The 26,602-nt window shown below is 40.2% G+C and overlaps 1 protein-coding gene across 4 annotated transcripts in view; it reads left to right on the forward strand.

Annotated features, from left to right (window-relative positions):
- The window catches only part of ZCWPW2 (zinc finger CW-type and PWWP domain containing 2), a 154,388-nt gene extending 128,253 nt beyond the window's left edge, over window positions 1–26,135 (forward strand). For all 4 annotated transcript variants that reach the window (XM_059879963.1, XM_002696896.7, XM_059879964.1 and 1 more), the window contains 4 exons: window positions 4,600–4,658; window positions 8,697–8,764; window positions 15,869–15,993; window positions 19,161–26,135. In XM_059879963.1, the coding sequence (XP_059735946.1) occupies window positions 4,600–4,658; window positions 8,697–8,764; window positions 15,869–15,993; window positions 19,161–19,322 (414 nt within the window). In that variant the 3' untranslated portion in view covers window positions 19,323–26,135. The remainder of the gene's footprint in view (window positions 1–4,599; window positions 4,659–8,696; window positions 8,765–15,868; window positions 15,994–19,160) is intronic.
- The last annotated feature ends 467 nt before the right edge of the window (window positions 26,136–26,602 follow it).

Genomic DNA, 26,602 nt, shown 5'->3' on the forward strand with positions numbered 1-26,602 from the left:
CCACCCCCAGACTATCTGATTTGGGGTGGGTATATTTGCATTTCTAACAAGCTCTCAGGTGTTACTGATTCTGTCCTGTCATGGCTCTAGTTCTGAATAGCATTGGCTGGACAACATAGGTCAGTCAGCTTTGCAACACAGGAAGAGAAGGAGAAGACATGGAGTAGATAAAGTAGATCTTTCATATCTACTTGTAGTGGGTTGGATGGTAGCCTCCAAAAGATAGGTCCACCAGGATCCTCAGAATGTGACCTTATTTGGAATAAGGATCCTTGCACATCCATTGGGTAAGGATTTTGAGATGAATTCATCTTGGTTAATGTGGGCCCTCCATCCAATGACAAGTGTTCCTATAAGAGACACACATCTATCCTTCAGAATAGTAAGAAAATAAACTTTTGGTACTTCACCAAATTTGTGGTAACTTGTTATGGCAGATTTGGAAAACTGATCTATGACCAAAGTCCAACCATATCAAAGTGCCAAGTACCCTCTGTCATATGGTTTAATGAAAAAGGAGACTCCTGACCAGGTAGACTAGTATAACAGTGAAATAGTGACTGCACATCACCTAATTTCTAAGCACTGTTGGATACTTTCTGGCATGTTATTTAATTTAATCTCCCCTCATATGCCTTGAGGTAGAAGGCTCATTTAGTTAGAAAATATTTAATAAATATTTTTATTTATTAAAAACAAAGGAAATAAAAATATCCTTATGCCAAGCTCTTGCTGGATGTTAAGAGAGGTCAGTGACTCACTGAAGGTGACCTTGCTGGTAGGTGCCAGGGTCTAGATGAATCCTTTCAGATTCAATGCTTATCCCCATCCACTATACATCATCAAAGGCTAGAGGAAGAGGCACACTTCGGTTCAGTTCAGTTGCTCAGTCGTGTCTGACTCTTTGAGACCCCATGGACTGCAGTATGCCAGGCCCCCCGTCCATCACCAACTCCTGGAGTTAACTCAAACTCATGTCCATCAAGTCAGTGATGCCATCCAACCATCTCATCCTCTGTCGCCCCCTTCTCCTCCTGCCTTCAATCTTTTCCAGCATCAGGTCTTTCCAAATGAGTCAGTTCTTCTCATCAGGTGGCCAGAGTATTGGAGTTTCAGCTTCAGCATCAGTCCTTCCAATGAATGCTTAGGATTGATTTCCTTTAGGATGGACTGGTTGGATCTCCTTGCAGTCCAAGGGACTCTCAAGAGTCTTCTCCAACACCACAGTTCAAAAGCATCAATTCTTCAGTGCTCAGCTTTCTTTATGGTCCAAATCTCACAGCTATACATGACTACTGGAAAAACCAAAGAGGCAAGGGCATCTGAGGAGTGTTAAACAAAGTAGAGAGGAATTTATTATCACCAACACAACTCACCCTCATTTATGGAAGTTGTCTAATAGTATTTCTCTCTACTAATACCTATAAAACACTTTTCACTTTGTTACCTATGGTTTTTCCAGTAGTCATATATGAATGTCACAGTTGGATCATAAAGAAAGTTGAGCACCAAAAAACGGATGCTTTTGCATTGTGATGCTGGAGAAGACTCTTGAAAATCCCTTTGAAAGTAAGGAGATCAAACCAGTCAATCCTAAAGGAAATTAACACTGAATATTCATTGGAAGGACTGATGCTACAGCTGAAGCTCCAATACTTTGGCCACTTGATGCACAGAACCAATTCATTGGGAAAGACTCTGATGCTGGGAAAGATTGAAGGCAGGAGGAGAAGGGGACAACAGAGGATGAGATGGTTGGATAGCATCACTGACTGAATGGACATGAGTTTGAGCAAACTCTGGGAGATAGTGGAGGACAGCGGAGCCTGGTGTGCTACAGTTCATGAGGTTACAAAGACTTTGCGGCTGAACAACAACCTTGTTACCTGAATTTCACTTCCACTTGTGACCACCACCCTTTTGCTTCATATTCAAATATGCGTATAATGTGAGCTGATCCTAAATAGCAAGGTAGAAATAAAGTGTTACAATGTCTTTGTGGATGTAGACCATTGATTTAAACAATAGTATTTTTATATGCTTTTTTTTTTTACCATATAAATATGTAAAGCAGTCTTGGAAAAGCTATATGAATATCATGTGTGAAAGTTGCCCAGTCATATTGGACTCTGCAACCCCGTGGGCTATATACAGTCCATGGAATTCTCCGGGCCAGAATACTGGAGTGGGTAGCCATTCCCTTCTCCAGGGGATCTTTCCAACCCAGGAATCGAATCTAGGTCTTCTGCATTGCAGGCAGATTCTTTACTGTTTGAGCCACCAGGGACCTTGAGGTTAAGATCACAAAAAGAAGACCACTTAAATCTCTAGTATCATAATAATATGAACTTCCTGAATGTTTCATACAAACTTCCTTTGAGAGATTATTAAGATATAACTTTTTAATGAGAAATAAATTTAAATTATCCCATTTTACCTGTAAATTCTTCATCAGGTTTCTCTTTGTAATTCTGTTTCTCTGTGTATATTTTAAGGCTAAGAGTTTGGTATACACAGGTTAAGGACTGTTATATTTAGATGGTAGATTGTTTCTTTTAGCATTAAGGAATAACCCTTTTTATCTTTGATTATGCTTTTTGCCTTAACATCTGCTTTTTTCTAACAGTAGTATTGCTATACCAGGTTCCTTTTGTTATTAATCATTAATATATTCTGTCTCCTTTCTTTCAATTTTTCCAAGTCACTGCATTAAAAAAATTTTTTTACCTTTATTCTTGCCAGGAAGGTGTAACTTAATTTTAAACTATAAAACTCAGTGGTTTTTAATATACTAACAGTTGTACAAGCATTACTACTATCTGATTTCAGAACATTTTTTCATACTACCAAAAGAAAACCTGATATTTGTTAGAAATCACTACTCATTTCCACATCCCATGGTCCTTGGCTATCAGTAATGTACTTCTGTGTCTGTAGAATTTGCCTTTTCTGGGCATTTCAAATAAGTGAAATCATTGAACATGTGGCCTTTTGTGTCTGACTTTTTTAACTTTTTACTTTGCATAATGGTCTCAGGATTCATCCATGTTGTAGTATGTGTCAGTGGTTCATTATTTATAAAAGCAACATCATATGTCATTATATGGATAACCTGGCTTCCCCAGTGACTCAATGGTAAAGAATCTGCCTGCAATTCAGGAGATGCAGGAGATGAAGGTTCAATCTCTGTGTCAGGAAGATCCCCTAGAGGAGGACAGGGCAACCCGATCCAGTATTCTTGCCAGGAAGATCCCATGGCCAGAACAGCCTGGAAGGCTATGGTCCTTGGGGTCACAAAGAGTCAGACACGACTGAAGTGACTGAGTACACATATGGATATACCACATATTCAGTTCAGTTCAGTCACTCAGTCACGTCCAACTCTTTGCGACCCCATGAATTGCAGCACGCCAGGCCTCCCTGTCCATCACCAACTCCTGGAGTTCACTCAGACTCATGTCCATCAAGTCAGTGATGCCATCCAGCCATCTCATCCTCTGTCGTCCCCTTCTCCTCCTGCCCCCAATCCCTCCCAGCATCAGAGTCTTTTCCAATGAGTCAACTCTTCGCATGAGGTGGCCAAAGTACTGGAGTTTCAGCTTTAGCATCATTCCTTCCAAAGAAATCCCAGGGCTGATCTTCAGAATGGACTGGTTGGATCTCCTTGCAGTCCAAGGGACTCTCAAGAGTCTTCTCCAACACCACAGTTCAAAAGCATATGGACATTTAAATTCTTTCTCCTTTTGGACTATCATGAATAATGCTGTTATTCACATTTATAGTTTCATAGTTATGACCAGACACAATCTTTTACATGTGTATATGATTCATTTATGTTGGGTATATACCTAGGAGTGGAATTGCTGGATCATAGGGTAACTCTACACTTAACATATTGAGGAATTATCACACTGTATTCCACAATGGCTCCCCCATTCCACATTCCCACCAGCAGTGTATGAGGGTTCCCATTTTCCCACCACCTTCTTGTCTTTGCTGAGACATTAAGACCCCATCCCAAGTCCCTTTGGCCCTTTCCTGATACAGATTCCCTGGAGGCCTTCCACATGTCAGTTCCTAACATACAGATTTACATTCCACATGTTTCTGGCCTTTGAATATTTCTTTCTTTCTTTAAAGATCATAAGTGTATTAAAATTTAAAAGTTGTCTTACTTAATGTTTTTGTATGTTTGTGAAGTGAGGAAGGGAGAGTCTATATAAGGGTAGACATTTGTATAGGATCAGTCAACTGTTCCCGGAAGTTGAGCAGGTGAGTGCAATTACAGCAATTGTTGACTTGGAATTACAGGTGTGTTTACAGCTGGGAGCCAGAGTTTCTCTTCGGGGCTAAATTACTCAGACTGTATGCTGCTGCTGCTGCTGCTCTTAAGTCACTTCAGTCATGTCCGACTCTGTGCAGCCTCATGGACTGCAGCCTACCAGGCTCCTCCGTCCATGGGATTTTCCAGGCAAGAGTACTGGAGTGGGGTGCCATTGCCTTCTCCGACTCAGACCGTGTAGGATCCATTATTATGCTGAGCTCATCATATCCCACGTGAACTAACACATCTTTTTGTTAACGGTTATCTTTTTACAGGTGCAAATTTCCAAAAATAACACTGAAAAGAAAAATCCCAAATTTAGAAAAAGGAAAAGGTATGTTTTTTTAATGAAAAATTATTATGATAAAATATATATATGGTTTAATTTTTATATGACATTTCCCCTGATTCTTTTTTTTTAATTTATTTATTTTAATTGGAGGCTAATTACTTTACAATATTGTAGTGGTTTTGCCATACATTGACATGAATCAGCCATGGGTGTACATGTGTTCCCCATCCTGAACCCCCCTCCCACCTCCCTCCCCATCCCATCCCTCAGGGTCATCCCAGTGCACCAGCCCTGAGCACCCTGTCTCACTCATTGAACCTGGACTGGTGATCGATTTCACATATAATATACATGTTTTGATGCTATTCTCTCAAATCATCCCATCCTCGCCTTCTCCCACAGAGTCCAAAAGTCTGTTCTTTATGTCTGTATCTCTTGCTGTCTCGCATATAGGGTCATCATTACCATCTTTCTAAATTCCATATATATGCATTAATATACAGTATTGGTGTTTTTATTTCTGACTGACTTCACTCTGTATAATAGGCTCCAGTTTCACCCACCTCATTAGAACTGATTCAAATGCATTCTTTTATGTACCACAGCCTTCTTATCCATTTGTCTCCCGATGGACATCTAGGTTGCTTCCATGTCCTGGCTATTATAAACTGTGCTGCGATGAACATTGGGGTACACGTGTCTCTTTCAATTCTGGTTTCCTCGGTGTGTATGCCCAGCAGAGAGATTGCTGGGTCGTATGGCAGTTCTATTTCCAGTTTTTTGAGGAATCCCCACACTGTTCTCCATGGTGGCTGTACTAGTTTGCATTCCCACCAACAGTGTAAGAGGGTTCCCTTTTCTCCACACCCTCTCCATCATTTATTGCTTGTAGACTTTTGGATCACAGCCATTCTGACGGGCCTGAGATGGTACCTCATTGTGGTTTTGATTTGCATTTCTCTGATAATGAGTGATGTTGAGCATCTTTTCATGTGTCTGTTAGCCATCTGTATGTCTTCTTTGGAGAAATGTCAGTTTAGTTCTTTGGCCCATTTTTTGATTGGGTCATTTATTTTTCTGGAATTGAGCTGCAGGAGATGCTTATATATTTTTGAGATTAATTCTTTGTCAGTTGCTTCATTTGCTATTATTTTCTCCCATTCTGAAGGCTGTCTTTTCACCTTGCTTAGAGTTTCCTTTGTTGTGCAAAAGGTTTTAAGTTTACTTAGGTCCCATTTGTTTATTTTTGCTTTTATTTCCATTACTCTGGGAGGTGGGTCATAGAGGATCCTGCTGTGATTTATGTCAGACAGTGTTTTGCCTGTGTTTTCCTCTAGGAGTTTTATAGTTTCTGGTCTTTTTTTTTTTTTTTTTTTTAGTTTCTGGTCTTACATTTAGATCTTTAATCCATTTTGAGTTTATTTTTGTGTATGGTGTTAGAAGGTGTTCTAGTTTCATTCTTTTACAAGTGGTTGACCAGTTTTCCCAGCACCACTTGTTAAAGAGATTGTCTTTTCTCCGTTGTATATTCTTGCCTCCTTTGTCAAAGATAAGGTGTCCATAGGTGCATGGATTTATCTCTGGGCTTTCTATTTTGTTCCATTGATCTATTTTTCTGTCTTTGTGCCAATACTGTACTATTTTGATGACTGTAGCTTTGTAGTATAGTCTGAAATCAGGAAGGTTGATTCCTCCAGTTCCATTCTTTTTTCTCAAGATTATTTTGGCTATTCAAGGTTTTTTGTATTTCCATACAAATTGTGAAATTATTTGTTCTAGTTCTCTGAAAAATACCATTGGTAGCTTGATAGGGATTGCATTGAATCTATAGATTGCTTTGAGTAGTATACTCATTTTCACTGTATTGATTCTTCCAATCCATGAACATGGTATATTTCTCCATCTATTAGTGTCCTCTTTGATTTCTTTCACCAGTGTTTTATAGTTTTCTATATATAGGTCTTTTGTTTCTTTAGGTAGATTTATCCCTAAGTATTTTATTCTTTTCATTGCAATGGTGAATGGAATTGTTTCCTTAATTTCTCTTTCTTTGCTCTCATTGTTAGTATATAGGAATGCAAGGGATTTCTGTGTGTTAATTTTATATCCTGCAACTTTACTATATTCATTGATTAGCTCTAGTAATTTTCTGGTGGAGTCTAGGGTTTTCTATGTAGAGGATCATGTCATCTGCAAACAGTGAGAGTTTTACTTCTTCTTTTCCAATCTGGATTCTTTTAGTTTCTTTTTCTTTTCTAATTGCTGTGGCCCAAACTTCCAAAACTATGTTGAATAGTAGTGGTGAGAATGGGCACCCTTGTCTTGTTCCTGACTTTGGGAGAAGTGCCTTCAAATTTTCGCCATTGAGAATAATGTTTGCTGTGGGTTTATCATATATGGCTTTTATTATGTTGAGGTATGTTCCTTCTATGCCTGCTTTCTGGAGGGTTTTTATCATAAATAGATGTTGAATTTTTTCAAAGACTTTCTCTGCATCTATTGAGATAATCATATGGTTTTTATCTTTCAATTCATTAATGTGGTGCATCACATTGATTGATTTGCAAATGTTGAAGAATCCTTGCATCCCTGGGATAAAGCCCACTTGGTCATGATGTGTGATTTTTTTAATAAGTTGTTGGATTCTGTTTGCTAAAATTTTGTTAAGGATTTTTGCATCTATGTTCATCAGTGATATTGGCCTGTAGTTTTCTTTTTTTGTGGCATCTTTGTCAGGTTTTGGTATTAGGGTGATGGTGGCCTCATAGAATGAGTTTGGAAGTTTACCTTCCTCTTCCCCTGATTCTTGATTCTGTTTCTCTAGGGAACTATGTTCTAAATTTTCTAAAAGAATTAATAATATAAGTAGTATTCTTAGAAGTATGGAGAAAGTTTTATGTTTGTACAGATGTATTGAACTGTAAGTTTCAAAGATTAATATCATGTGAGTGACCAGATGAGAAACAGGTTTTAAATTTAAACATAGGTAGTACAAACCAGAAACAAGGGTGTATAATAAGTCATGGATAACAAGTTTTAGTGTTTATCATTGAACCAATTGCATAGGTTTTTTATTTTTTTATTGAATGGTAAGCAGTGCTTTGTGAAAAGGAGTCCTACTTAAAGACTGGCTTGATATGATAGTCCTTCTTTTCTTTTTTGTCCTTTTTCTGAAGATGAATAATTGCATTTTATAAAGGACTTTCACTTCCTAATCTCAGTTACCCTTCACAGTAACCCTATAAAATAAGTATGAAGTGTATCATAATTATGTCCATTTAAAAGATAAAGAATTTATGGCTTAAAGAAGTTATGTGACTTTCTTAGGATCTTCTGGTTAGAGAAGATGTGCCTGAACAAATGTTTTCTGACTCTAAATCATCAGTACAGTATACTGGGAAAAGCATGGATTTTGCAGTTTGACAGAATTCATTTCTGTCATTTTCAACCATTTTCCTATGTTGTCAAATTTCTCAATTTCTCAGGGCCTCAGTTTCTTCATAAAATGAGAGTAACAATAACTTAGTAGGTTTTTGGAGGGAGGATTATATGAAATAGGCTATGTAAAGTGCTGGGTAGCTTGTTAGTACGGAGAAGGCAATGGCACCCCACTCCAGTACTCTTGCCTGGAAAATCCCATGGATGGAGGAGCCTGGTAGGCTGCAGTCCATGGGGTCACTGAGGGTCAAACATGACTGAGCGACTTCACTTTCACTTTTCACTTTCATGCATTGGAGAAGGAAATGGCAACCCACTCCAGTGTTCTTGCCTGGAGAATCCCAGGGACAAGGCATCCTGGTGGGCTGCCGTCTATGGGGTCGCACAGAGTCAGACACGACTGAAGTGACTCAGCAGCAGCAGCAGCAGCTTGTTAGTACTTCTCACCTAGTGAGAGCTCAAATCAATATTATTCCCCTTTGGGTTTTCACTGCCCTTCTTACTGTGTAAAACAACCCTAAAAAAAGATACTTCAAGGTAAGAAATGTATATTCATAATTTACTGTTACCAGTATTCATGAATGATCATTTAAATATCCATGCTTGTTCTTAAAAAGTAAATCTGTCAAATTCTTTTTCCAGGAAAGCTGTTTTAAAATCCTCTTTTGAAAATGTTTGTTCAGATGATGCCTTATCAAAGGAAAACATGGGTATGTGAAGGCCTGTCTTGCTTTTAGTTCTTTTACCTATATTTAATTCCACCAAACGTGATTGTAGTCCTTTGAAGAAAACAAAATGTACATGTATATGTATATGAGAAACATTAGTGGCGTTCTGGTATTAATTTACATACTAGGGCTTTTCCATTGTCTTTAAATTTCTATCCTCTCAAATTAAATTTTGTCTGGCTTTGTCATATGTTTGATTTTTTTTTTTTAAATAAAGCACTAGCAGTTATAGGAGGAAATACCAACATCAGTACATTTCAGTCTAGAATTCTCTGTTCCACATTTAGTCAGGGCTGCCAAAGGAGGGAAGAAAAGCAGAGCCTGGTGCTCCCATCTCAACTTGTCATGGGTGCTAGAGCACTGTAAGGAGAAGGTGGCCTGTAGGGGAAAAGCTTTTCTTTTAGAAGCACTTTACTCTTTCTACATTTTCCTTGGTCTTGAAAAGAGGCACGTGCTTGTTTGCAAGGTGGAACTTCGGCAGCCACACAAAGAGGTTTCATAGCCGATTAAACCCAGAGAAGCTTTTGGTCCTCACTTCCTCTCCTGTAGCCACTCCCACATCCTATGGGGCTAAATGCGCCATTTGTACAGTCTCATGGAACGGAAGGAAGGACAGAGTGGTTATTTTATATCTTCCTTTTCTCTCCTAAACCACTATAGAATTCTGTTGCTCTCCTCTTAAACTTACTGCTCCTGCTTTCCTGCTAATTAAGGTACCTCCTTTTTTGCAGAGGGAGTGCAGCTCTGTTCCTTTGCCTCACATGGTCAGCTCACATATTCCTGTGGAAACAAAAGTCATTTTATCCCTAGAGTGAGTTCCCAGTAGGTGACCCTGACACCACAGCTGGATCATCCTCCCCTCCAACTGGCACAGGATCCTTCAGGAGAGATCCTAGGGCACCAGGGATCCAGGGACCAGAAGTGACTGCCCAGTCAGTAGTTTCCCTGCTGCCTGGCTCTGAAAGCCTCAGTAGCTCACTGGTCTGTGTCTCACTCCTCCAGTGCCATTTGAACTGAAGAGCAGAGCCATCTCATCTTCTATGTTCTCTGTCCACTTCCTGAAAGAGTGGTGCTTTTTCAGTAGTTTGCATCCTCTTCAAATTCTTTATTCACTACTCATATTTCTGTGGCTTCCTTGATCCAGGTCTCTGATGTCTCTCATTTCTTCTTAGCTTAAGGTAGGATCAGTCCTAGATCAGACAACAGAGAAAAATGATAGCATCTGACTCTTGAGTCTCAGCTCCACTTTGAGGCCCTCCTTTACACTCTGGGTGCTCACGTCTCCCCTTTGTCCTCTGCCCCAGCTGTGATGTGCCCTCTTGGCTTCATGCTCTGCAGTTGCTTCTCTCTCCCTTAGTTCGAGATCTCAGGGAGAGTCAAGTACATGCAACTACCCTACCTTTTCAGACATCAGTTTCTTCATCTGAAATAAAGAAAATGCAAGAGAAACTGTCTTATCCAAGAGAGAGAGGACTGTTTCTGGAAAACAACAGAAAAAGTTGAGGAATCATTAAATAAATGATTAAACTGTGTGTTCATGGGTGTGTAAAGATTTAATCTAATGCTGGGGTGGGAGATAAATTATGAGTTGGGGTTAACATATATACACTACTGTATCTGAAATAGATAAACAAGGGCCTACTGTATAGCACAGGGAACTGTACTCAATATTTTGTAATATTTTCTAATAACTTATAATGGAAAAGAATCTGAGAAAGTATATATATGTGTATGTGTGTATAACTGAATCACTGCTGTACACCTGAAACTAACACAACATTGTAAATGTACTACAATTTTGAAAATGGTTATAAAAAAGGATTTGATCTAAGAAATAACTATTTGTGAAGTATGTCTGTATTTTTGGGGAAATTGCTACCAGAAATATCTTGTATTATGTTTGATTGTCCCTGTAACCCATTTTCTTTCAGTGTTTAGGGACCAAAAACATCCATCTATGATGGTGAAATAATAATAGAATAATAATGATGATAATGATAAACTACACCTGTAACAGTTACTGTGTCTTCACTTTTCTAAACATTTCATATATATTAGTTTAATCCTCACAAGATCTGTATGAGATGAATAAGGTATATTTTATTATAATTCCTATGGTATCAGTGGAGAAACAGAAGCACTTATTAGGTTATATGCCTTTTCTAAGGTCACATAGCTTCTTAAAATTAATCAAAGTTTGCAGCTATTTCCTTGGTTGCTTTAGCAGAAGCTTAAAGCTAAATTTATGGTTTTTCAGTGTGGCTCAGTGGTAAAGAATCCGCCTGCCAATGCAGGAGACACGAGTTGGATCCCTGGGTCAGGAAGATTCCCTGGAGTAGGAAATGGCAACTTACTCCTGTATTCTTGCCTGGAATTTCCCATGGACAGAGGAGGATGACAGGCTGCAGTCCATGGGGTCACAAAGAGTCAGACATGACTGACCACACATGCAGTCACAGTCACATACAGCACTGCTAGTTTGTCAAAGCGTCTTTTTAAAATGTAATTATTGCCCTTCATATCCCCCTTAATGAAGAGATTTTTTTACTTCTCTTATTTTTAGTCTTTGAGCTTTGTCACTTGTTTTATTGTATCAGTGTTGTCTGTTGGTAAATACCTCATTTCTCTTTGTGGAGTAGGCAGTCTATAATAAAAGATTAACATATCATCAGTATCAGTTGAGTCACTCAGTTGTGTTTGACTCTTTGCAACCCCATGGACTGCAGCAGGCCAGGCTTCCTTGTCCATCACCAACTCCTGGAGCTTGATTAAACTCATGTCAGTTGAGTCGGTGATGCCATCCAACCATCTCATCCTCTGTCGTCCCCTTCTCCTCCTATATTGACATATAACCCTGGATTAGTTAACAGTCTACTAACATTCATGAGTAAATTAGCAAGGGATGTGTTCATCATCCACCTGGGACAGGTGAGCATGGCAGAGAATGGCTGATACAGAAAAGGTCTGGATGATGTCTGGATGAGCCAGGCAGGAGGTGAAGGCCTTAGGCCTGGGTGGGGGCAGAAGGCTGACAGGGGAGAAGGGTGCTGTCTTGCTATTGAAGGCAGACTTGGCCTGCCTGGTCTGGGTTGGAAGTTATCTTTATCCTCTGGGCCCTCCTGCCCGCCATGTCTGTTTGTTCTAGGTAGGCACCTTCTTCTTCATTCACTTGAGCCTGTAGTTCCCTCATCTCTACATTTACATCCTAAGCTGATAGAAGAGGCTTTGTGGTTCAGTTCGGTTCAGTTCAGTCACTTAGTCGTGTCCGACTCTCCGCGACCAAACAAATCAAAACCAAGTGCTTTTTCCTCCTCTTCACCTTCCTCCTCTAGAAGAATGGCTTCAATATTTCAACATTGAAATGGCCCTGAAAATTTAAGATGCTGTTTTTCAGTGCCAAGTTTGAAGTAACTGAACCAGTGGCCTCTTTATATAAAAGAGGAAATAGCTTCTTTAAACGTTTAATAGAGAAGTAGAGAATAAAGAAAACTTCCTAAATATATATTGAAGGATTTTTCTAAAATAGTGACTGATTTATTGAGATAAACAGTAAGTTATTTCTTACCAGGAATGAAAAACCAGCACTAATTTATTTTATAAAAATTCATTTTAAAAAGCCAGATTCATACTTCAGTGGGAGAGATACCTTTTTTCTTTTTTCTTTATTTTTTTTCTCCCACTTTCTCTGAGTGATAGAGCAACTGTAATGGTACCACTTTACTCTCGACAACAAATTGAAGCAAGTCAGGAAAACTACCAGATAATCAGGATTGATAGAAGATGATTGGTCATGCAGTCAGCACAGACCTGCATTCTGTCTGTATCTTTGGAGATCATTGACCAATTTTGATAACCTTGTTTGCAGATTACAGTAACTGCAATTTCTGAGAATTATTTTTGGACTCTCTGTGTTTGCAGTATTAGGAATACCTTTTAGAAAAGCAAGCCTCGTGTTCTGAAAGCAGAATTTGACATCAGTCAAGTTGGTGTTATGAACCCTACTTGATTTACGAAGCCATCCATTACTTTGTCTACCCTTTGATCGAAAGGCAGTATACATGTTTTTCCAGATCACTTGAAAACAGAGAGCCTGCAATGGCACTCGGCAGTGACATTCATTATCATAAATTGACTGTATTTTAGTCTAGCCTTAGAAATACAAGGGCTTCCCTGGCCGCTCAGCTGGTAAAGAACCCAGCTGCAATGCAGGAGACCTGGGTTTGATCTCTGGGTTGGGAAGATCCTCTGGAGGAGGGCACAGCAACCCACTTCAGTATTCTTGCCTGGAGAATTTCATGGACAGAGGGGCCTGGCAGGCTGCAGTCCATGGGGTCCCAAAGAGCTGGACACAGCTAAGCGACTTTCACACACAACTTAGATAGATGTTTGTGTGCCATTTTTCCTTCACAGCAGAGCTCAAAATTCGTCTTCTCAACAGTGCATTAAATGTCACTATCAATTTCCATAGACTCAGACTGTAAAATAGGAAAACACAACATCCATGAGTGGGACTGGGGAACTGATGTGAAGATAGTCACACTCTTGTTGTTAAGTGACAAGTTACTAAGTAAGTAATCTGTCACAGAAAGAGGTGACTCTCAACAAAACTGCTTCCATGAAAATGGACTTACCTGTAGAAAATTCTAATTCAGAAGCCATGGTGTTGCATTCGTATTTTTTGATCATCTGCAGGTGATTCTTATGCCCCAGATTTGGAATACTGTTGTTCTAGGATGTGATAGCTTATACTCTGTGTTCTTACGTGTTCGCAGTTACCACAGAACACAGATCTATATGCTCACAATGCACATGTAAGTCGTGGTTTTTTGTTTGTGTTGTTTCTGAACATAGGAACTGATTCTGAGGTGTAGAATGGCTTATCAGAAAACTACTTTCAAAGTGTTTTGGGAGTTTTCCACAGAGGAGACCTGAGACTGGCTGGGTGGAGGTGGTGACAAGGATGGCTCGCTGGTCTGTAGCTCTTCTCTCAGATCCTTGACCCTTAGAAGGCACAAAATAAACATTTGTCAGTTGAATAAAAGAAAATGATAATGAAAATGGCTTTTTTTGAACTGGAACGTTTTACATTAATAATCTCTATTTATTAACTGTATAACACACCTAATTTATAAGAATACCTGTGCAAACTCACACACACACAAATGGATATGTATATCATATTACACAAATTAAAATTAATGTTATTGCTGGGAACACCTTGCTTCCATATTCACTGATGATATTTTAGCCCTGAAGGGTGTGTCCTGCTTGGGTTTCCATGAACTTTCAGCTGCTCTACGTCTGTGATGTGGTTTTTGGTGACCTGCCAATGTATAGTGGATGATGGGGTGTATGTCAGATTTGTATAACCAGAGTGGAAGATGATGGGGTGTGTGTCTTTCTCTCTGAGTCATGCTGCCCTTGGAAGACTTTTCAGGGCCCCATCTGTCTGCTGTGCAGGAGCAGGTCACTAGCCTCCTCCCTTGATCTTTACTTCAGAAAGATTCGATATCAATTGAAAATGTTTGTTTTATTTAAATAGGGAACTCCATTGATATTGTTAATCAGCAATCGGGTCTATAGAGTTATAATAGGTATTTATATCTTTGTTGGGAATATTATATCAGCAAGTTCAACAAATTACCAGATATTTTGCTTACTTACATATTTCTGTCACAGTAGCAGAAAAATCACACAGCCTTTATAAGTATGTGAATTAAAAAAAAAAAAAACTAGATTAGGCAGTTAAGATGCATTGATATTTTGATTAAGAATAAACTAGGGCTTCCTGGGCAGCTGAGATGGTAAAGAATCTGCCTGCAGTGCAGGAGAACTGGATTTGATCTCCTGGAGAAGGGAATGGCTACCCACTCCAGTATTCATGCCTGGAGAATTCCATGGACAGAGGAGCCTCTCGAGCTACAGTCCCTGGGGTCGCAAAGAGTTGGACACGACTGAGCAACTAACACTTTCACTTTACATATTCAGCCTGGATTTAGTCTTGACACTTAATTACTGGCTTCCCCTTTTAAACAGTAGTTTTAATAGTTTATTGCAGGGCTTAACAAATTGTGGCTCACGATTATCAGTTGTTGCTTGTTCTCGTAAATAAAGTTTTATTGGGACACAGCCACTCCCATTTGGTTGAAGGTGGCGCTGTGGCAAAGAATCTGCCTACCAATATAGGAGGCGCAAGAGACACAGGTTCAATCCCTGGGTTGGGAAGTTTCCCTGAAGAGGAAATGGCAGTCCACTCCAGTAGCTTTCCCTGGAAAATCCCATAGATAGAAGAGCATGGTGGGCTACAGTATGTGGGGTTGCAAAGAGTTAGAAATGACTGAGCATGCACTCACATATGCTTTCTAACAGCAGAGTTGAGTAGTTGTGATGCAGACCATCTGGCCCACAAAGCCTGAAATATTTACTCTCTTGTCCTTCCTAGAAAAAAAGTTGCTGATCCCTGGTCTTTAAGTAACAACTTAATTTGATGCCCTTGGCTTCTTATTTTAAAAATACACATGTATACCCATGGCTGATTCATGTGAATATATGGCAAAAACCACTACAATATTGTAAAGTAATTAGCCTCCAATTAAAATAAATTAATTAATTTTTTAAAAAATAAATAAAAATAATTTAGTGTCTGGGATACTTATAGTCTACATATAGCAAGAATGTCACTTGCATTTGTCAAGGAATAATTATAAAAGATTCACCTGGAAATCCACAGTAATTTTGCATCAAGCAGAGGCTAAAACTGAAAGTTACACAAAATACTTTTTACCTTGTTCAGTTCAGTCACTCAGTCGTGACCGACTCTTTGAGACCCCATGAACTGCAGCATGCCAGTCTTCCCAGTCCATCACCAACTCCTGGAGCTTGCTCAAACTCGTGTCCATCAAGTTGGTGATGCCATCCAACCATCTCATCCTCTGTCGTCCCCTTCTCCTCCTGCCTCATAACATTTAGAAAATGTCCTCTTTGAGGGTGGTTAAGATTATGAATTAGATAGAATTAATTAAGGTGTAGGTTTCTTTGGTTTTTTTTGTTTGTTTGTTTTTTACTATATTAACAACGTTTCTTTAGTTGTCTCTGAGACAGAATTTTTACTGAAAGAGCTGGAGCAAATGCTAGAGCAAGCCCTGGAGCACACAACCACCCAAAGGCAGTTTGAAGAGGAGTGCGGAGAGGAAGTGAATACAGGAGAAAAGGTAGGATCCATAATGACCATCAGGCCTAAAGAGCAACCTCAGATCCTTAAATGGCAGAAGTTGTTCCCGGATATTCATTTTCATTATATGGGAAATTCATTTCACTTCTGAAATGTGAGCCCTTGGTTATCATGAGGTGAACAAGAAACTAATAGCCTGTGGAAAAATCAGAATGCATCTGTCAGTCTTTGAAAAAAATATACTTGAGCCAAGGAGCTGTTTTATTTTGGGTCTTTGGGGCTGGAATGAAGAGAGATAGTGAGACTCACTGACGCCAGGGAGGTACTGATCTTCGCATTCAGGAGAAGCACCAGAACAAGAGGCCCCCCGGAAACCTGCCCTGCCTGGTCGTGCACAGGGCTGACCTCCATGGGGCATTTTTCACCAGATTCTATTTCACTACTCTTAACTGGGTAGTTTTTTCTTTTTCCTTTTGGCCAGCCATGTTGGGCTGAGAAAGGCCATGTGTGTTTCCTGTATTCAATACTTATCAATGACAGCAGAAATTTTAAGTTGGTTGACACATTGCTCAGCACAACAGCAAGCCCAGGTCATTAACACAGAGCAGCAAGGTAGCAGGTGTGAAAGAAGTCAGCCGTGAGGCAGACGCTTACACAGGTGGCCCAGCTGTTCCCTGTGTGGTTAGGAGGGAAATGGCAGTGAGGAGCTCTGGGTCCTTCCAGTTTCATTCCTTTTCTCATTTCTTGTTTGGCTGTCCACTGTGCCTGGAGTCAGGAAACAGGGGATGGGAGACGGGCTCGGGATACTGTCCTTGTGTCCCCTTCCTGGTCCAGGCAGTGAGGACTCAGGACTGGCTAAGGTTGCCTGTCACTTGCCTCAGAGGATTGTTAAATGAGGCAAACCAGAAAAAGTGCTTTGCAGAGTAACTGACTCCTAAGACTGGCCATTATTACAGACGAGAATTGGCAGTGGCAGCCTCTGGAGGGAATAGGAGCTAAGAATTCCTCACCTGGTCTCTGTTACCACATCCTCACTTTGCAAAACTACCCATCCCCAAGTCTTCTGTGCTGAGGTGCAGAAAAGGTGGCTTCGTAAATGGACAAGATTGTTCATCCACTTTGGCTGATTTCATTCATAACTTCAGCAAGAACAAAGATGATTCTTAAAGACTTCCTAGATTAAGTTACAAATCATGAAAATGCACAAAATTTGCTGTTGAGATCAAACTGTAAAGGAAAATAAAATTTAAATAAATAAAATTATTGGTAAAAACACTGAGTTGAAAAACATAATTGTTTTCTTGGTCAGCGATCTCAACTTGTTCTTGAATTGCCATGAATTGTGAATACTATTTCTCTGATTAGACTCCCTTTAAAAAAAAAAAAATCTTGTTCTCTCTGTAGATCTTACCCCTCGTAGAACAAGAGCTATAGATTGGTGACATTTATTGTATACATGTAGTTAATATATAAATTATTCTTTTCTGGCAAATGTGTATTTTGTTTGAGCACCATATGGTTTTGTGCAGTGTTTTTTTTTCCGTCTTAGCAGTTTGTCTATTCAAAAATACAGGCAGGTTGATTTTTATAGAAATGTCCTGGAGCTTTTATAGCCACAAAATTGGCTTCTATTTTGCCATTATAACTAGTAACTTGATAGAACAGAAAATTACTTCTGATTTTTATGTCTTAAGGTAAAATACATAGTTTTAATACATCACCAGGCAGGAGCTTGCTCTTTGTTTTAGATTCCTGTAATGTTTTATGCTTTCAAAAGGCATTTAGGAATTATAAAAATTAACTGTTTTAACTTGCTGGCAGGCAGGTGAGTGCTGCCTGCTGACTGGCTCTAAGCCTCTCTCCACACAGAGCTTTAGAAGCCTGGAATTCATGCCAGGTTGGGGTACTTACTGCCTTGTTCACTTTTAAATGAGGAGAATAGCAATGAGACCAGCTGTCAGAGCTGGAGCAATTTCCAGCTTATAGGTAAAGAAATGATCACCTAAGGGATTTCTTTTCTCCTTTCTTTTCTTCCTTCCTTCCTTTTTTTTTTTTTTGTGTGTGTGTTAGTAGGAAAAATTAATATGGCTTCCAAAGGTAATACTGTTTAACACTGAAGATGTGTTTTGTTTTTAGAAAGTGGTTAAGTGTTTTGGTAAAGAAAGTGGTCTTTTATAAGCTAACACACCAGAAGAGGATACACCTGATAATTTTGAAGTTCTGAGCATGTTTATTCTCTGGGCAGATATTGTTTGAGCTGTTTTCAAAGTTGTGAATGTGATGTTTTCATCATGCATTTCATGTGTGAGGTTTCAAGTTGATTACTCTCAAGCATTTATACTAATGAATTGAGAATAGCACCATGAACAAAAGCATACACACATGGATAATCAAAATCCATTTTTGTTTGTCATTCAAGTACTCAGAGATTGTTTTCCTCAGTAGACTCACCTTTCTAATTATGTTCTTAGCTAACATTAACACTGGTTGACATGCCCTGACTTTGAAAAAAATGGAAGGGAATTAATTTCAGACTGTTATAAAATCCACCTAAATAATTCACAAACTAGATAATCCATATACAAATAAGACAGAGTTTACGGAATACCTCTCTGTGTTAAAAGGTACACTTTTGATACATGAAAGTAGAAAGTACTTGTATAAACTGCATGAGTTTTGTTTTGTTTTGTTTTTTTTCCACATTGTGTGGGAAGTTGCCTTTGCCTTTAACGAACCTTGAAGTTGTAAATCTCGTGTGTGCATGTGTGTGTTTGCCTTGTTTTTACCTGTGTCCTTTCCAACTAAACCAGCGCACACACTTACTATTTGTAAGGAATGCAGGTGCTTATGAGAAGACGGTCATCGGAAGTGTGACTAAAACAGTTTTCACTTGTATTCTCCATAATGGTCAATTTAAAAATAAAAAACATAGAAAACTTGCAGAATTTTAATTTTAATGATCACATTTTTCCAATTCAAAAAGTTAAAGCTAAAAATGTATGATGTCGAGGAGCAGAGATAGGACTAAATATTCAGTTACTTTTACACTGACACTTACTGTATATTATATTTTATGTGGGGATCATTATTTGACCACCAGCATAACAGAACACCTTGTTAAGGAGTTACTGACACTTTTATATTTTGTTCAGATAATTAAGCCTGGTCTTCAAGTAAATTTGATGACTTCTGTGGTTATTTTTACAGTTACCTAAATGTGGCCCTGAAGTTCCTGCAGGCAGCTCTCTTGAAAACCACTGTGAAGAGGACTGTCTTATAATTGATGGGCGAAGGTTAAAGGCTGGAGAATGTATTGAAAATATAACTAAGAAGTTTAAAGAAATAGATGCTTTGATGTCTGAATTATAAGGCATTATAATGCCCTATCTTATATAGGGCATTATAAGATATTTTCAAAAGTTAATTATAAAAACATTTACATCTTTACATTTGCCCAAAGTTAAAACTTAAAAATGTTTTATGAAACATTTTACCAAAGTTGTTATTTATAATAACTTTCTACTTTGTATTTTGAGAATATCCATTGTTTTGAGAGAGAATCAGGTGGTATTTAAATTAATGTTGTAATTTTAGAATCTGAGAACCCTGATATTTATATTTGTAGATTTTTTTCTTGTTTGCCTTAATTTTAAAATAGTTTATGAAACTTACTTCACAAATACATGCTTTATAATGATTTAATTTAGATCCTTTGTTCAAGTGTGGCTAACTTAAAATGACTGCTAATGCTATTATAATTCTTACAAATAATTCAGATCCAATATTCTTAGAGAATGTATATTTGTAGTAGAAATAAGCTACTGCAAAATAAAAGGAAATAATAAAAAATAATTGTGTAATAGAATTGGAGCTTTTCTAAAAAAACAAAAATGTTAATTGCCTTATTATTTTGGAAACAGTCGTTTCAACTACAGTTCCCAAACTGACAATTTAGTTGAGTCTGTGAAGGGTCTTTGGAAGATCAGAATCCTGGACCCTTCCCTGCTGAGTCAGAATCTCTGGAGGCAAGGATGGGAAATGCAATTTAAAATATAGAGATAAGTTAAACATCTTCACTGTAGAAAAATCTAAACAATATAGAAAAGTAAAAGGTACATCCTGCAATACCACTCCCCTAACATCCCCCTGGGAGCCCCGTTCCTTAGGGGTCCCTGTGAACGCTCTGGTGGGTGTCCTCGATCAGGTCCTTTGCTCATCAGATGGTGTGTGTGCACAACCACCTCCAACTCTACACTCTAGCTTTGGCTCCTTCTCTAAATCACTCCTTGTCCCTGGGGGCTTGGGTGGGAGAAAGGGCATTCCACGCACTTGAAAACGTGGAAACAAAGACCAAAGCTTGAGGAGAGAGGAAGAGGGAGCATCCAGGACTTGCTGGTGGTTGAAGTGGCTGGAGTGGCATGTGATGGGAGAAGGTGAGCATCAGAGCTGAGCCAGGCTTCTCTCCATCAGTAGAGTGGAGATTGCCGTGAAAGGAAAGGTGATAATCTGCAGAGAGTGAGGAAGCAGTCTGAAGATGTGGAAACTATGCAGCTTATGATGGTGACTGGCATTGTCTCAGAGCTTCTCTCTTCTGGCCACCCTGCCATGCCTCTCCAGGGCCTCATGGACCAGCATGTTCCTTCCAGCAGAACCAGCGGGGACACACTTGCTCCTATGGGCCTGGGACCAGGGCTTCTGTGTGATTATCTGCCTCTAGGGCAGGCCGCACCCTACATGTAGAGCTAGAGCTTCTTGCTGTGCCCAAACGAAAGCTTTGTAAGGAAATTGTGTCTGCCTCCCAGGGGAAGTTACACTCTTAAGTACCCTAGTTACACTATACCAAGTTTAATATATGAGGTGTAAAGCAATATGTCAAGGCCTTCCGCTCAAGCATTTGGGTTGGAATAAGAGCCTGCCTTTGTCCAGTTTGAAGAGGCTAACTGCTCCTTTTGGAATGAGTTGGGCCACACCATCCTAGTCTACAGCCTCTGTGAACTTACGGAGAGTCTGCCTCCACTGGAAGCTGAGTCCCCGGTTAGATCTGCAGACCCTGGAGAGCTGAGCACCAAAGCCAGCCTGTTGCCCATGTTCCAGGAAGACCTGGTCCATTTGCCCCAAGAAGCTGAATTTGTGATTTCCATTGGTAAGAGGCTTGCTGCTGTTTCGTTCCTAAGCTAAGTCCTACTCTTTGAGACTCCATGGACTGTACCCCGCCAGGCTTCTCTGTCCATGGAATTTTCCAGGCAAGAATACTGGAGTGGTTTGCCATTTCCTTCTCCAGGGGATCTTCTCAACATAGGAATCGAACCCAAGGCACCTGCTTGGCAGGCAGATTCTTTACTGTCTGAACCACCTGGGAAGCCCAGTAAGAGGCTTAGCTCTATCTTTATTGGAGACAAACTGTACTTTTAATGGATTCATCTCTTTTGCCTCCAGTGCATGTATGTATTTGCAGAAATCTGTGGTGTCTATAGCCTTGGCCTTACTGGCTCTGCAGTGGCAGGTGATGGCCCACGGACAGTTAATCCATCCACTGTAGACCTAGGTGCTGTCATAAACTTTCTAAATCAGTCTAGTTTTTGTAGAAAGAATTGGCAGTTCACTCTTTCTAGAGGAAACTTGCATTCAGGTACCTGAGGTGACCCTATGTAAGTGTTCCAGTTAGACCATTCTGCCATCTACTACCTCTATCAAATAGCTGGTAATCCATGTCTCCACCGTACACTGGGGCTGACAGGTGGTAGACTTCTGTTCCAGATACTCCCAGGCCAGTAGAATTTGCACCTGTGGCCCTTCCAAGGAACAGAGGTAACATTTTGAAAATTCTCAAAATAATGAAGTCCTGCTCTGTCATTTCTCTCTGTTGGGTCCCAACAGGAGACACAGTACAATTTAAGAATTCTCATATTTCTTTAGGGCTGAACCAATTCTTGATGCCTTTCCATAGAGTTCTAGAAGAGTTGGTCAGTACAGATAAACTTTATCTTAAGGTCCAAGTGGGACATTTGCCCAAGTGGGCAAATCTGAATATTAGGATTTTTCCATCTCGTGATTTGTTGCATGGTAAAAACACTCGAAGTGGTGAGCAACATAAAGAGAAAAATTTTGAAAAAATGAGTTGTTTGCTTTAAAATTCATATAGCAAGTTACTATAAGCAAGAGACATGCTCAAAACAAAAACTAAACAAAACAGTAAAAGAAAACCAAATACTGTATACTGATGCATACATGTGGAATCTGAAAAAATTGATATACATAACCTTATTTACAAAGCAAAAATAGAGACACAGGCATAGAGAACAAACATATGGAAAAGAAGGGGCGATGAATTGGGAAATTGGGTTTGACATATCTACAATATTGATACTATTAATATGGGTAAAGCAGATCACTAATGAGAACCTACTGTACAGCACAGGGGACTCTATTCACTGCTCTGTGGTGACCGAAACGGGGAGGAAATCCAAAAAAGGGGGTATATATGTATATGTGTGGCTGATTCACTTTGCTGCACAGCATAAACTAATACAACATTGTAAATAATTATACCCCAATTAAAAAAAAAATTGTAAGCAGCCCAAAAATTGCTACTTAGAAAATAAAATTGTTATCTTCAGCCAATCCAGGCAGGAAAAGATTTTTAAATTAAGATATAGCATGGGGAGAAAGGTTAAATCCAGGAAATGATTGTTGAATGGTATAGCAAGAGAGACAAAAGACCAAATTCAGGTGACTTGCCAGAAAACATGGCTTCAGGGCAAAGACCCACACGGGTGTGGCTGTAACACTGCAAAATATGACAGAATGACATTTAGTAGATCTGCCAGTTGGACAGAGGCCTGGGTCCACTGCCACAGGATGTACTCAAAGTGCTAGTGATTCAGTCTGGAGAGAAGCATGTCTTGGAAAAAAAATAACAATGTGATTTTCACACATGGGGTGAACCGCAATTGAATACATAGAAAATCCATTAAGTTGTAGAGAAAGTGACGCTATCAAAATCCTACCAGCCTGAACTAAGAGAAACTGAAATGTTTGAGAAGGAACAAGACCTCTGAGCCCCCGATTTTCTTCAGGTGGGAAGCAAGCAGGGCAAACTTAGCTACCCCAAACAGGTGTAAGTTTCAATGTCCTCTTAGGAAGCAACAAGAAACATGAAGACAAGGTATCTCAGAGGACAGAGCATGGACTGGGGTCTCACCCCTCCCCCTGACCCCACTGTTCCTCCCCTTCCTTGAAAGAGAACCAAGAATCAAGAACCAAGAACCAAGAACCACTTTCTGTAATGGTGTATATAGGAAAACAATCTAAAAGGAGTGGCTATTTTCTGGGCTCCAAAATCACTGTGGATGGTGACTGCAGCCATGAAATTAAAAGATACTTACTCCTTGGAAGGAAAGTTATGACCAACCTAGATAGCATATTCAAAAGCAGAGACGTTACTTTGCCAACAAAGGTTCGTCTAGTCAAGCCTATGATTTTTCCTGTGGTCATGTATGGATGTGAGAGTTGGACTGTGAAGAAGGCTGAGTGCCGAAGAATTGATGCTTTTGAACTGTGGTGTTGGAGAAGACTCTTGAGAGTCCCTTGGACTGCAAGGAGATCCAACCAGTCCATTCTGAAGGAGATCAGCCCTGGGATTTCTTTGGAAGGAATGATGCTAAAGCTGAAACTCCAGTACTTTGGCCACCTCATGCAAAGAGTTGACTCATTGGAAAAGACTCTGATGCTGGGAGGGATTGGGGGCAGGAGGAGAAGGGGACAACAGAGGATGAGATGGCTGGATGGCATCACTGACTTGCTGGACATGAGTCTGAGTGAACTCCAGGAGTTGGTGATGGACAGGGAGGCCTGGCGTGCTGCGATTCATGGGGTCGCAAAATGTTGGACACGACTGAGCGACTGATCTGATCTGATCTGGTACGTACAATTGATTCCTTTTCCTGTACACCTGAAACTAATATAGTGTTGTAAATCAACTATATTTCAATAAAAATATATATATAAAAATTTTTAAAGCCACTTCCTACTTCCATGGCAGGGAAATTGGTCTACTTTGCCTAGAAGGATTTCGGGTTTGCTGAAGATCAGGTTTCTGCTCTTTGAATGGGAATGGCTATTGTGATTATCTGTCCCCATTGCACTGTTGCTTGTTGCGTGGGTGTGGGAGGGGGTGGCCAGCAACTTGTATTTTAGTTCCCAGGTCCAGCCCAAACCTGTACCGTGTGTTTTTCATGGAGTCCTGAATGTTGCGCCTGACGCCATGACTGGGTGAGACTTCTGCGTGCCCTTGGGTGGAGGTGGGGATGTTTTTCACGTTGTAGGGATATGAATAACGTGGCCATGGAGGTGGGCAGAAGCTGACTGGGTTATTGGCCCAGTTCTTTGCGTCTTCTTGCATCATGGCCTCGTTACGGGCAGCATGTACTTCCCTGCCTTGTGACATTAGGCTCGGTCTTCTGCTTTGACTCCATGAAATAGGGCTGAAGGGACAGTGCCAGTTTTATCAAGGGATGGCCTTTTGAAGCTTTGCATGTTTCTTCTTTTCCTCTTGTGCTCCTGCCATTACCCTGAGAGGAACAGGTCCATTACCCACAGAGGAACAAGCCCTCTGGGAGGGGAGAGACCAAAGTGAGGACTCAGACCCGAAGACCTGCAGAAGGAAGCAAAGCTGCCCCAGGGGACCTCAAGAGCCACGGGATAAAGGGTTATTGCTTTCGGCCACTGAGTTTGGGGTCGTTTACCGCACAGCATTATTGTGGCCGTAGTTCTCTGACACACTTGGCTTCTTGGTCCCAGCAACAGTCTCACAGGCCAGCTGTGGAGTCTGCCTCCCAACTGTACCCGCAGCATTTTCTCCTTAGGCGGGAACTACTGTCAAAATAGTCCTGCCTCCTGGGTGGACCCGGAATGCTGGCCTGAGGCCTCCTGCCCGTGACCTTCCAGCAATACCCGGACCTGGCCCAGACTGGCCCCTCAACTGGGAGGGCTCAGCCTACCCCCCGCACTGCCCACGGTGCTTGTCATAGCCACGCGTTCCAGGAAACAACTCACTCAGAAGGACAATGCAGATAGTGGAGTGCAGTTTATTATACGACAGGCCCAAGGCAGAGTCTCCTCATAGCCAAGGACGCCGACCAGTTTTTGTGAAAACCATATGTACCCTAAGTGTATGTGCCCAAACCCACCTCCCCAAATTCCCTGAAACTAGTCAGAACAAAGGAAAGATACAGTCAAAGTTAACCCGTGATTTGTATGCCTAGGTAGTTAACAGTGGACAATTATCAATAGGCCTGTGGTCATACCCCAATAAGCATAATAGAATGTATGATTCTATTCAGTTACACAGATTATTAGGGTATTCTTTTAGGCTATGGAGAGTCTAGGTACGAGCCCTAGGGCTTTTCCATCCGGAGGGCCTGGTTTTCCAGTTGGTATGTCTTTTCCATAGATACTGGGCATATAGCTCAAAGTCCACAGTCTGGCCCAATATGGAATCCTGCTTTCAACATGGAGCCTGTTCTGTCTGTTTCCTCCTTCATGCTGAGTTGTGCTGGTTTATTAAGGAGGCAGGATAAATATATAGATATTATCAATAAATAGGATACTACCACCACCAGCATATCACTAAGGGCCAAAAGAGTGAGTCACTTATTCCGTGTAAGTAGTTTTAGATGCTACAATAATCCCATAGAGTGGATATATGCCCATAATGTTGCAGTGTCTCATTTGACAAACATTTGTGTGCTTTTTCCTCCCCCTTGCCTTTGCCCATGTCTTCCTTCTACTTTGGCATTGTGTCACAGGATTGTGAGTAGCAAAATCTGTTTCGGTCCAGATTTTACCTACTAACTTGTCTAAGTCATATAGCCAGTAAGTGGAAAGGGCAGAATTTGAGTACATTTCTCTCTGGTTCCAGATCCCTTGCCCTAAATTACTGTCTATATTATTTAATAGCCTGCTTATTAGCTGGGTAGTCGAATGATCATCTAATGTCCTCTTATGCAAAAAGGGGTGGGACTTTCTAAAGCAAAGCATTATTATGAGGAATAAGTGAAAAATTTTATGTGAAAGTGCTCTGTAAATCAATTTTATCTTTTCTGCTGAAGGAAACCAAATATGTATTTAAGGATATTGCAGTTATAATTATTGAGATTAAATATAACTATACATTTGAAATGATCACTTGTCTTGGTTTTGAATTACTCCATCTGCTAGTCATCAATATCAGATTTCCTTGTTTCTCTATTTTAAATTAATCTTTAGCAGCACTGCAATCTTCTCTCTGATGGGTATGTGAACAGCAGTGTCCGTCTTTTAAGAGGCATCTTAACTGTTTAACTTTAGCAATGGGTTTAAATCACCTTACCTTCCTCACAGACATTCAGTTGAATAAAGAAAAGAGGTGGGGATGGATCTTAACACTGACGAGTAGTGGCAGGATTCTGTATGACCTCGGATGCGTTCATGCCTTTCACATAGAGCCAACGTGTGTTTTATCACATTCCAGCAAGGTGGAATTTGGACTCTGCCTCTGAAATCCTTTTGAAAGCCAGGAGGCTAACCAAAGTATTTGATCAGAATTAGTCTGTTTTAGCAGTGACACTTGCTTATTGTGACAGGCAATTAACATCAGTTCAGTTCAGTCG

The sequence above is a fragment of the Bos taurus genome, chromosome 22 (genome assembly GCF_002263795.3).
Source record: "Bos taurus isolate L1 Dominette 01449 registration number 42190680 breed Hereford chromosome 22, ARS-UCD2.0, whole genome shotgun sequence".
NCBI lineage: Eukaryota > Metazoa > Chordata > Mammalia > Artiodactyla > Bovidae > Bos > Bos taurus.